General features: G+C 43.7%; 1 protein-coding gene across 4 annotated transcripts in view; it reads right to left on the bottom strand.

The window, feature by feature from the left end:
* Nucleotides 1-2,935: 2,935 nt before the first annotated feature.
* The window catches only part of LOC143504158 (uncharacterized), a 35,058-nt gene continuing 25,909 nt past the window's right edge, over nt 2,936-12,084 (bottom strand). For 2 of the 4 annotated variants that reach the window (XM_076995732.1, XM_076995735.1), the window contains 12 exons: nt 11,285-11,869; nt 10,969-11,070; nt 10,508-10,614; nt 10,340-10,398; nt 10,104-10,243; nt 9,494-9,631; nt 8,994-9,042; nt 8,788-8,825; nt 8,499-8,592; nt 5,832-6,027; nt 5,085-5,099; nt 2,936-4,664 (listed from right to left, as the gene is read on the bottom strand). In XM_076995732.1, the coding sequence (XP_076851847.1) occupies nt 4,539-4,664; nt 5,085-5,099; nt 5,832-6,027; nt 8,499-8,592; nt 8,788-8,825; nt 8,994-9,042; nt 9,494-9,631; nt 10,104-10,243; nt 10,340-10,398; nt 10,508-10,614; nt 10,969-11,070; nt 11,285-11,869 (1,649 nt within the window). In that variant the 3' untranslated portion in view covers nt 2,936-4,538. Of the gene's footprint in view, nt 5,577-5,831; nt 6,028-8,498; nt 8,593-8,787; nt 8,826-8,993; nt 9,043-9,493; nt 9,632-10,103; nt 10,244-10,339; nt 10,399-10,507; nt 10,615-10,968; nt 11,071-11,284; nt 11,870-12,084 lie in introns of all 4 variants that reach the window. The other 2 variants (XM_076995734.1, XM_076995733.1) reach the window with 2 other exon arrangements.

Raw genomic sequence — 12,084 nt, 5'->3', positions numbered from 1 at the left:
TGTAGTGGCCAGGTCATCTGTAAAGGACAGTGTGCCCTATGAATCTTGCTATTGACATGCTGGAATACGCACACATGCCATCAGCTTACTCTTGGGGAAGATTATCCCACTTCCACTCAGCCATGTTACCCAGGGAGGCATGTGTAGTGTTTTGGACTAGATTATATATTGATTAATATGAAACGCTTTGCTTACTGAAATATATTGTTTTTCATTCACTGGATAAAATCTGAGAGATGTCCAGAAAATCTTGTGTCATCATCCCTGGAGCCAGGGTAGTGATGAGAAACACATTGGCCATCCTGGCTGTGCTGACTAGGTCTGGCCCCTTTGGGCTTCCAAGCAGGCAAGCCTGCATATGGTGCCACTCTCAGAACTGTCTGACTGCACCAGTGACTGCAGGCACCCAGCACCAGCACACCAGTGGACGTCCTGGCCAATGGCTGCAGGAAGGAGGTGGCAGGAGACAGTAATGGTGTGGATCCAGGACGGCTCTCTGGTGTAAACACCTTTCGGCTGCTGCTGCTGCTATTACGGGAAGAAATGACATGATGGTATTTTTTCAGTCAGTTCTCTTGCTCTCACGGGACGCTGGAATTAGGAGAGCTCTCAGAAATTCAAGGAACTACATGTAACATTTTCCACACCTGCTTTAAGTCCTGCTGTCTGAAAATCCAGACTATCTGTGTTCGAGCACATCTAATTAAACCAGGTCTTTCCCACATTTGCTGTTTATTCTAGCATTGTAACCTGATCATCCGTTACAGTGTTATATGCATACACAGCTTGGAAAAAATACTACAATAATAATAGCTATATTTATTAACAATAATACTAACAGCACTACAGAGGACAGTGGAGTGGATACAGGCTAATCACATGGGTACTGTCCAGACAGTGAGAAATGCAAGGGGAGACGTGTGAGGGAGTGTCCGAGTCATTCACCATCACTAGGATAAACACTAGGATTTAACACTAGGCTTAACACTAGGATTTAACAATTTATCATCTGATGAAAAGCATTTTTTATCAGGTTTTGTCATCTGCTTCGATGTGAGGTTGTGTCCATATTCACTGACATCTTAATCTTCACTTAATCTAAAGAATATATTGTGCCTTGGACATGTTTAAGACATTTTAGTTTGTGGAGCTGGAGAAGTGTGCCCAGAGATTAGAGCTCTGTTTGCATCCTCAGCATTAAGGCAGGTGTATTCAGTGATGGCGTTTGCCAATGGTGTGTCTCATATCCACTGTTGCTGCTGATAATAAAATCAAGATGTCCAAGGACGGGTCCTCTGGCAGAGGATCTGGGGGGTTGCATCCTTACTATTTGTAGACAACATTGTCCTCCTGGCCTCCTTGTATGGAGGCCTTCAGCATGCATGTGAGAGGTCTTCAGTTGAGTGTGATGTGAATCAGCACTTCCACGTTTGAGGTCTTCTTCCACGTCTGAGGTCCTCTCCTTCCATGTCTGAGGTCATCTACTTCCAAGTCTGAGGTCATCTACTTCCAAGTCTGAGGTCATCTACTTCCACATCTGAGGTCATCTACTTCCACATCTGAGGTCATCTACTTCCACATCTGAGGTCATCTACTTCCACATCTGAGGTCATCTACTTCCACGTCTGAGGTCATCTACTTCCACATCTGAGGTCATCTACTTCCACGTCTGAGGTCATGTCCTTCCATATCTGGCATCAGGTCATATGAAGCGGCAAGACCTGACAAAACTGAGATGTCTCCTTTCTGCCTACAGTGGTGATAGTGAACATTAGACCAGAGGGAAGATTCCAATAATGTCCACAAAATAGACAAAAGTATTGGAACACAGATCTTAGTCATTGATCTCTGGTGTTTCATTCAGAGAGGGGCAGTCATGGTCTGGAGGTTAGGGAAACGGTCTTGTGAGCAGTGTATTGTCAATACTTCAAAAAGAAGTCACACACTAATACTTTGTGGCACCTTTGATTATGGTGATCATTCATTATGGTTGTTTTGACAACATCATGCAACATGACATCATTTATTTCCATCCAAAATTGTATTATAATTTTATTTATGTATTTATTTTGGCAGATATCTTGTATTGATGATGGGATGGTCAACCACTTTAGAACTCTCCAGCACATCCCAGTGGGTTAGGGTTAGGCCACCTCTGTAGTGGCCAGGTCATCTGTAAAGGACAGTGTGCCCTGTGAATCTTGCTATTGACATGCTGGAATACGCACACATGCCATGAGGGAAGAAAACATCAGCTTACTCTTGGACTAGATTATATATTGATTAATATGAAACACTTTGCTTACTGAAATATATTGTTTTTCATTCATGGGATAAAATCTGAGGTCATCTACTTCCACATCTGAGGTCATGTCCTTCCACATCTGAGGTCATCTCCTTCCATGTCTGAGGTCATGTCCTTCCACATCTGAGGTCATCTCCTTCCATGTCTGAGGTCATGTCCTTCCATGTCTGAGGTCATGTCCTTCCACATCTGAGGTCATCTCCTTCCATGTCTGAGGTCATGTCCTTCCATGTCTGAGGTCATGTCCTTCCACATCTGAGGTCATCTCCTTCCATGTCTGAGGTCATGTCCTTCCATGTCTGGCATCAGGTCCTCTCCCCAAGTGAAGACAAGTATCTCTTATTCATGAATGATGGCAGAGGGAAGTGTGGGTATGAGCAGCGGTTGAATGTTTGCAGTCTCTGTGCTGGACTGACCAAATGAAGATAGAGACGACAGACAAAGCGAAGCTCTCAGTGTACCAGTTCATCTACATCCCTACTCACACCTACTGCTATGAACTCTGGGTAATGACTGACAGAACAAGACCTTGGATACAAGCCTCTGGAAGGAGGAGCCATCTGAGGTGTGTGGACATGCACCTTATACACAGGACAAAATCCAACTAACAAATAAGAACTTACAACTCAATTATCTAAATATATTTATTTTCCTTTCACAAATAGAACCATTATTTGGAAAAAAATGTAATTTTATAAAACTAGATGCACATTTAGGAAAAGACACAGTAGGAAAAGACACAGGACACTCAGACATGACAAGAACATCATACAAATGATATAACGGTTTGAATAAATAAACATTGGCACATACAATGAAAAAGGGAATCCTCCTGGGTTACATAAGGATACTATTTATTTTATTATAGTATATTATTTATTATTATGTTAGGATAATATTATAATATATTAAAATTTATTATTATAGGCCACTAGGAGGCAGAGAGAGGATTTTGGGACCTCTGAATATGGTTGTAAAGAAAGAGAAATCACAACATCCCCTACCACGCTGGGCCAGGCCTTCTTTAACCTCTCCTTTATCTAAATGTGCAAAACACGCAGAAGGGAAGTCATCAAATGTATCGCAAAGTAAAGAAGAAATGACTTGTCACAAGGGTGGTGTAGCTGAATCAAATCAAAATCAAATCAAATATATTTGTATAGCGCTTTTCACAACATATGTTGTCACAAAGAGCTTTACAGGATTTACAAGGTTAACAATACTATGGGTCCAAATCGTGTGCAAGAATGTCACATCCATGGTCAAGGTACTACTTTAAGCATACTAATACAAGTAAAATTCAAATTCTAATCTACTGAACATTTTCAAATGCCTTGGATATTGGAGGATTTAACAGGACTGGAACTATGCCAACCTGTGTGCACAAAAGTATCCTTGTTTTACTAGAGTTGTTCATATGATAAGACTAATATGAAGTTATGTGTAATTATTTTCTTTCTTGTAATTATTTTCTCTTATTTTCTGAAGGGTGGTGTAGCTGAAGGGTGGGGTAGCTGAAGGGTGGTGTAGTGGACAGTTGCTTCATGTGGGGGTGGAAGGATCACTACATTCAGAAAACACAAAGACTGTCCAGCACATTGACGTGGGTGTGGCTGGCTACACTTAGCTTGGCTTAGCTTAGCTTTAGCTTAGCAATTTCTTTAGCTTTAGCTTTAGCTCTTAGCTCTTCTCTACATCTGCAGCAATGTTTTAGACCCTCCCAGCTCCCAAGAAAAATGATGAGTGACTGTGGGATAAATACAATCTTCAGGTGCCAGGTGGGAATATTTCTGGTGTCCCGCCCATTTAAAGTGAATGATTTACAACAAAACAAAAGAATCATCAAATAAATAAAATCAAACATCCACTAGATATATAACAATTCTGATATTTTCATTCATGCTCATGGAGTCACATTCAGCAGATTGAGCTATGTAGATCAGCCCATCTTTGTTGTGAGTTTTACACATTCATCATTCAGACAACAACTTGATTAAAAGTGGATTAAAAAGAGATAAAATGTTTCCTGAATATGATATGATCGGAGTCTGACAGAGGACACGATGGATCAGTCAGGTAGATGAGCAGACCTCTCCGTCTGCGTGAACCATGTTGGATGTATATCCTCATACATGAGTGAGACCAAGCGATCACACGTTTGTGGCTCTTAGTGGCTCTTCTTCCTGTGGCTGCGTTGTGCTACACCTTCTCTTCCTCCTCATCTTCCTCCTCCTCATGTTGTTCTTTTCTCCTCCTCAGATATGAAATAGGGGTTTTCAACCAAGTATGTGTAGCGTGAGGGGTTATCACCCTTAAACGTGTTCAGGTTCTCCAAGGGGGTGATGTCATAGGAGCCCGTCTGAAGGAAAAGCAGCATTAGCCACAAACCCCTCATCGTGAACAATAGTCATCCTCACTTTCCCTTCTCCTTTAAGACGCCCCAAAGGACAGACACATATATTACCTGTGCCCATACACACATCCATCGAGCGGGAAGATTTTAATTGATTTTTCATTTAATCAACCCATGAACAGGTGAGTTATTAATAAATGAAACTCATGCAAAGTGGATGATATAAAGCCCCTTTTATGACAGAGATAAAGGTGGTGGACTAGACATGGTAGTCTGTGAGTTACGTAGTACTCTGCACTATAAGAGCAGAAGGTGCACCGTATTAGTAGAGTGGAAATCACCAACACACGTACACCTGTGTTGAACACACCACTAGTGAGCGACCGGCAGGAGAAGAGGCAGGAGAGGCAGATGGACCAGTCTTACCTTTCCTCTTATCTTCTAAAACATCAGAACGGAGAGAAGGAGGAGCATGCATGGTAAAGTGTGGGGTCATCACATACAACACACACACACACATGGATTTACTCAAAAGGAAAAGGTTTTATGTGGTTCTACATGGAGATTTGCTGGCTGCCCTGACCGACGTGGAAATGAAATTTGTATTAAAATAATTTCAAGAGATTAAGATAATGGCTGTCAATCACATGAGCAATGTGCAAGTCATTTGAGTTTTCTTGTGATGAGTCAGTTGAGATTGCTTGTGCGGAGTCATTTGAGTTAGCTTGTGATGAATCATTTGTGTTAGCTTGAGTGCTTTGTTTTTGTTCATTCGTGAGCACAAGTGCCTCAGATCAGTGCTGCAATTATGGAAAGGCAAAATTATAAAATGGTTCTCTGTGGCATGGGTCTCTTCATTATGCGCATCAGCGGTGTGATCCTCCTCCCATGCAGTAGGTGTCAGTGTTGCTCTCATTACTAAAAGGTAGGTTGGGTACAAGCAAGTGGTTGCATCATGTATAATCTTGTCACAGTGGGTTATTCATGATACAACAAGATTTTTTTTGCCAGTGAAACAGCTTTCAAAGGTAAGTAATTTGACCTTCTAGGTCATTTATTCTGACTACTGATTCATAAACAAAATCTGAATCACCCGCTGTGAGCCGAGGTACAGTTGGCGGAGTCTACAAGCAAGCACTGAGGCGGAGGTAGCGCTTGTGCCCGGACACTCACCAGTCCGTTGGTGTGGGGTCTCCAGCCACGTACGGGCCTGCTGTCCAGGTCCACCAACTCCACCCTGCCAGCAGGCTGAGAGGAAGCGGTGCCGACCGCAGCGCGGGGGAAGGGCGTCAGGCTCTGAGAGGGCCAGGGCTGGGGTTCGTCCGGAGGGTAAGGGGAGTTGCTGTAGCTCGTGTGCTTATGGTTGGTCCTGTGGAAACACACATCCAAAATAAGGACACACCTTTTTTTTGTATGAGATGAAAAACTGAATAAATTAATTAATTCTATAGTCTTAAGGTCAGGAATACATGTAATATGGAGCTTTTCTGTGTCACCAGAACCTGAACCTGAAACCATTATTTCTTGAAAAAAATTCTTTCAGGTATCCAACAATTCAAGTTAAAATTCAGGTTCGGGTAAAAATTCAGGTTCAGGTGGAAATTCAGGTTTGGAAAGCATCCGGGGTACTTTGGAAAAGTAAACAAACTGAGGATTTAGCAGGTGTCATTTAAAAGTGTGATAAATGGCGGCATAAAGCCAATAACTTCCAATGGCTTGTAGTCAGTCACAGTGGCAGAAGCCGCTCAGTTGTTGATGGCTGATGCTGTGGCTTTTAATTCAATGTTGATCGTCACCAGATCTTTCTCAATGTTCATGTTTGTTTATTTCCCTCACTACTGGTTACAGGCTAAGCAAAATAGCTAGGCTAATAATTGAAACCAATTCAAAGCTACTTTTATTGTGTCCCAAGCTCATAATTTACGGCTAGCTAACATAACAATTAACAAACGAAAGTTATAAACTACCTTCATTTGCACAAGTGCAATCATGGCCTGGTGGTTAGGGAACTGGTCTTGTGACCGAAGGGTCGTGGGTTTGATTCCCAGACCTGAGGCCATGACTGAGGTGCCCCTGAGCAAGGCCCTTAACCCTCCATTGCTCACTTGTATAAAAATGAGATAAAATAATGTAAGTCGCTCTGGATAAGGGCGTCTGCCGTAAATGCACAAATCCTACAAATGCAATGCCACTCGCTCGCAGTGGTTTAAATTATGCTGATGGCATGGATGAGCATTCACTGATAAACATAATCTATAATAATGATTTAAGCCGATACGCAGTCACCCAAAAGAGTCATTAGATGCCTGTCAGCAGAGGCAGGTGGTGTTTCTGGACATCAAATGGCAGTCAAGTAGCACTGGCCACACTAAGTGCCATGATTATGAGGCAGCTGCCATTTCTGGGTGGCACAAAGGACACTTCTTGCTGCTTACATGCCAAACAGGGACCGTATCCTTACAGGAAATTTGGCAGAAAGACGCGCCTCACAATGACCTCTGAGATTTTTTGTGATTGGCCAGATGCAGTTCAATTAGCTCTGAGTTTATTTCCTCTTCCAAAGTACCCCTGATGGTTTCCCGACCAGAATTTCAAGATGAACCTGAATTTCAACCCCAACCTGAATTTTAGCTTGGATTTTTGGATACCTGACACAGGCTTTATTTTAAGAAATTATGGTTTCAGGTTCAGGTTCTGGTGACACTGAAAAACTGCATCATATAACCTGACCTTAAAATATGACCTGACCTTAATATACGACCAGACCTTAATATATGACCTGACCTTAATATTTGACCTGACCTTAATATATCACCTGACCTTAATATATGTTACATCCAGCTCCGCCCTCTTCCCCAGTCCCGTGTCGTCTGCCCTAGCCCCGCCTTGTTTTCTAGTTTCCTTGGTTTCCCTTCTGTCTGCCACGCCCCTGTTCTCAGTGTTTCCACCTGCGTCTCTTTTCTCTCCCGTTTCAGTGTATTTAACCCCCTCTGTTTTATTTATAATGACCCTCTCGCTGCTGGTCATTGTGTCCTATGGTCTTCTGAATAGTCCGGTGCTCAGGTTCCTCCATGTTTGCTAGCCTGTTCTTCCCCTGCTTTCCCCGTGTGCCGGTCTGGTTCTGTTTTGTCTCCCTCACACTCTACTCCTCGTTCCTTCTTGCCAGTGCCTCTTCCATCTACCTTAAATGCTTTTCGGTGGTTGCCTTGGTTTATTTAGTTGTTTTCTGTAGAGTGTATTTCTTCCTCTATTCCTCCTGGCCCCTGGTTAGCTGGTTAATGTTTCTCAGTTTTACACTTTCAGCGTATGCATTGTCCTCCCCCTCAATCTTATTCCTCGATAGTATGTTCATGTTTAGCTATAGCATGAGTTTTGTGTTTCTAGATTCTTGTGTTTAATGCCTGTGTGTAATTAGTCTTTATGTTCGTTCAGTGTTTCGGTCCTGTTTGGATTGTATTTGTGCTTAGTGGTTCTGTTTATCGTGTGTGCTCGTCATAGCAAGTTTAATGTCTGTTTCTGTTAGTTTATCGTCTTTCCTCTGTGTAGTTATTTGCATGTTCTCTTTAGTTTACATACTCCTTTACTTGTTTACTTCCCTGTGTTTAGTCCGTTGTCTTCTTTATTTAATAAATTATTCAAAACCCTGCATCTGCGTCACACCCAGCCCCTTGAAACGTTACAATATATCACCTAACCTTTAATATAGGACCTGACCTTAATAATATACGACCTGACCTTGTCATGCTCTGTGTTGCTCACCTGTGTCTCACACACTGCTACACTCACCTGTGTCTCACACACTGCTACACTCACCTGTGTCTCACACACTGCTACACTCACCTGTGTCTCACACAGTAGATGAGGATGGCCAGTAGCACAATGAGCAGAACTGCACCTAAAACACACGCTACAACCACCAGTGCCAGCAAAGAGGCTGTCTCACACACACACACACACACACACACACACACACACACACACACACACACACACACACACACACACACACACACACACACACACACACTTTGATAAGATTCCAGTGTAGACAGATAATAAATAATAATATTCATTCATCACTGCTCTTATTTGAGAAGCAGGTAGTCCGAGACAGGACAAAATGACTTACAGTCATTGCAGTTGAAGCCAGAATAACCAAATGAACACCTGGAAAACAATCAATAAAATTACTAAAGTCGTTTGATCAGGGTGGTGATGCCTCTTTACAGCTGTAGAGGGCGCTACTATCACTCAAACATGCTAAACAGTGACTGTTTCACTCTGTTCTAAGATTCTCCTCACTCTTCCTGTGGATGCTGAAGATAGGATACTTACGGCACACAGCTGCTGCTGTTGCCATTGGCTCTTGAGCCGCTGGGGCATGCTACGAAAGGAACAGACAGTGTTAGAGTGGGCGCTGTACATCTGTAGGCTTATGTCCTGTCAATGTGCTTTTGAGGCCAGATAACCTTTAATTATTAATTACTTACATGTGACCTAACATAGTAGTTTATTATAGTGAAGAGTAATTAAGTTAAAACTATGATGATAATTCTCCATTACCTATTGCTTAGTTAATAAGTACTTAAACATTAATTAAGGAACCGTATTGTAAAGTGTTACCGATAACCTTAATAAAGAAGGACTACAGAATATGTTTCATAAGTAAGCAGAGAACCTGACCTACATCTCTCTCTCTCTCTCTCACACACACACACTCACGCTCTCACACTCTTACTCCCTCTCTCTTACACACATACACATGTAAGTTACTCACATTTACTCCCTCACACACTCGCACGCACACACACACACACACACACACACACACGCACCTAAACAGCTCCTTGGAGAGAACTCCGTTGACACGTAGCCTGCCACGCAGCTGCAGGTGGCCAGGCCAGTCCCACTGTCACTACACACGCTCGTGCTGGCATCACAGGGAGCTGGACTCTGGACACACAGACTGGTCGCTATGGAGACAGGTGATTTACATATCAGCATGACATACCTGTACATTTACAGACCTCATCAGAACCTCACAGGCTGCCATACGTCATATGAAGGAACCAAATGGCAAGTTCAATTAAATAGTTACATTTACATTTATGGCATTCGGCAGACGCCCTTATCCAGAGCGACTTACATTTTTTTAAATCTCATTTTTATACAAGTGAGCAATTGAGGGTTAAGAGCCTTGCTCAGGGGCACCTCAGTCATGGCCTCAGGTCTGGGAATCGAATCCACAACCCTCCGGTCACAAGACCAGTTCCCTAACCACTAGGCCATGACTGCCCTGTTAAGTTAAATAGTTAAGTTGTAAATGTGCACACACACACACAGACACACACACACACACACACACACACACACACACACACACACACACACACACACACACACACACACACATATTCTGGTTAGGGTTAGCATAGCTAGCCTCACCATTAAAAGTGGCTGTGCCCAGAATGTTGCTGCTGCTGCTGGTGGCGATGGCTTTGTTGATGGCGTTGATGGTAGACTGGCGCGTGACTGTGGAGGTGGGCTCGAAGATGCTGTCCAGTGTAGCCACCACACTGCCAGGCCTGAAGACACACAGAGCACAGGTGTCTGCTTAACAAAGGGCTTCCAGGGATGACAGCGCCACCTTAAGGCAGGGCATGCTCACTGAGGCCACTTACATTAGTTCCAGGACTATGGTCTTTATGTAGCCCGACAGATTTTTGAAAGCTTGATTGAGCTGAGAGAAGAGACGGTAAAATGACGTAAATGACTCTTGTGTAAATCTACCCCACTATAAGTCACGTTGGCACCGTGGTTATGGTGGTTATGGATTACGGTGGTCTCACCTCTACAAGCAGCTCAGCGGAGAACGTCTGGAACTCCTGCGAGCTGTGATCCCTCATGGCCTCTTTAAATGGGCGGTTCACATGCAGAATACCAGGGAACACTTTAGCTAATGAGGAGAGAGGTGGATAAAGAGAGGGAGAGGGGGGGAGAGAGGGAGGGGGGGGGGAGGGAGAAAGAGAGGGAGGGGGAAGAGAGGTGGATAAAGATAGGGAGGGGGAGAGAGGGAGGAGGGAGAGAGAGGGAGGAGGGAGAGAGAGGGAGGGGGAAAGAGGGAGGGGGAGAGAGAGAGGGGGGAGAGAGAGGAAGAAAGAGAGGGAGGGGGGAGAGAGAGGGAGGGGGAAGAGAGGTGGATAAAGAGAGGGAGGGGGAGAGAGGGGGGGAGAGAGAGATGGAGGACAATAAAGTACCTCAGCAAAATCATATAATTCTTTGTAGCTGATCCTTGACCTCTGACCCTTACCTTCTACACAGCGGCCTGCTGAGAGATAGGTTCCGCCTAGGCACTGACAGGAGGAGTTTACACACACACTGAGAGGAGGACAGGGTACAGTGGGACAGGTGACTGGAGGAGAGAGGGGGAGGGAGAGAGAGAGACAGGTAGAGAGAGGGACAGGGAGAGAGGGGGGGACAGACAGAAAGTCAATTATGTGGACTTGGATATGGACTGAAGTGGAATCACACATTGCTGACCATATACAAAAACAAGAAGCCAAAGTTCAATAAAAAAAATCACTTATGTGCTTCTTGGTATAAACAGCAGAGAGACACTTCCACACCTGGTGCTGTTGTGTTAATGGTGTTGGTAGCAGAGGTGACTGGAAGTCCAGTGGTGATGTTACTCTCTGGAGAAGTGGAACCTGGCTGTGTGGCATTGGTTTCTGGAGCTGTAGTCTTGTTTGAGAGTGTCACTGTAGTATTGACCACGGTGTTAGTTGTACTGGTACCGACTGATGTTCCGGTTGTAGTCTGTGTAATATTGCTTTGCGTTGTTGCTACTGTTGTTACAGTTACAGTTGTAGATTTGGCAGAAGTATTATGTGTGGACATAGTTGATGGTGTTGCTGTAGAATTAACAGCTGTGGTTGTAGTTAAAGGAGTCCTTGTGTTGTTTCCTGGACCTGCTGTTTCTGATGTAAGTGCTGTGGTTGAAGTTAAAGGTGTTAAAGGAGTAAGAGAGTTGCCTATTGTTGTGGTTGCTGTAATATTTGTCGTAGCATTAGTTAATGGTGTTTTTGTAGTACTTCCTGGTGCTGTTGTTTTTACAGTAGTAATGGCTGTTGTTGTGGTGACAGGGGTTACAGGTAGACTTGTATTGCCTGGTGATGTAGGAGTACTGTTTGCCACACTGCTTGGGCTGAAATCTGTAAGTCAGAAATTCACAAAATCAGAACTGCAATCCAACTCACATTTTTAGTGTCATGGACATTTGCCTTGGAGTGCAAAACAAACCCGTCCCCAACCACACACACACAGGCACACACACACACACACACACACACACACACACAGAAACACACACAGGATGTTATTCTTATGTTTAATGGGAAATGTGGCTGAATGTGGAGGAAATAACATG

Source organism: Brachyhypopomus gauderio, chromosome 2 (genome assembly GCF_052324685.1).
Source record: "Brachyhypopomus gauderio isolate BG-103 chromosome 2, BGAUD_0.2, whole genome shotgun sequence".
In the NCBI taxonomy this organism is placed as follows: Eukaryota; Metazoa; Chordata; class Actinopteri; order Gymnotiformes; family Hypopomidae; genus Brachyhypopomus; species Brachyhypopomus gauderio.
Note: the sequence above shows the minus strand (reverse complement) of the source record. Positions and strands in the feature narration are given on the sequence as shown.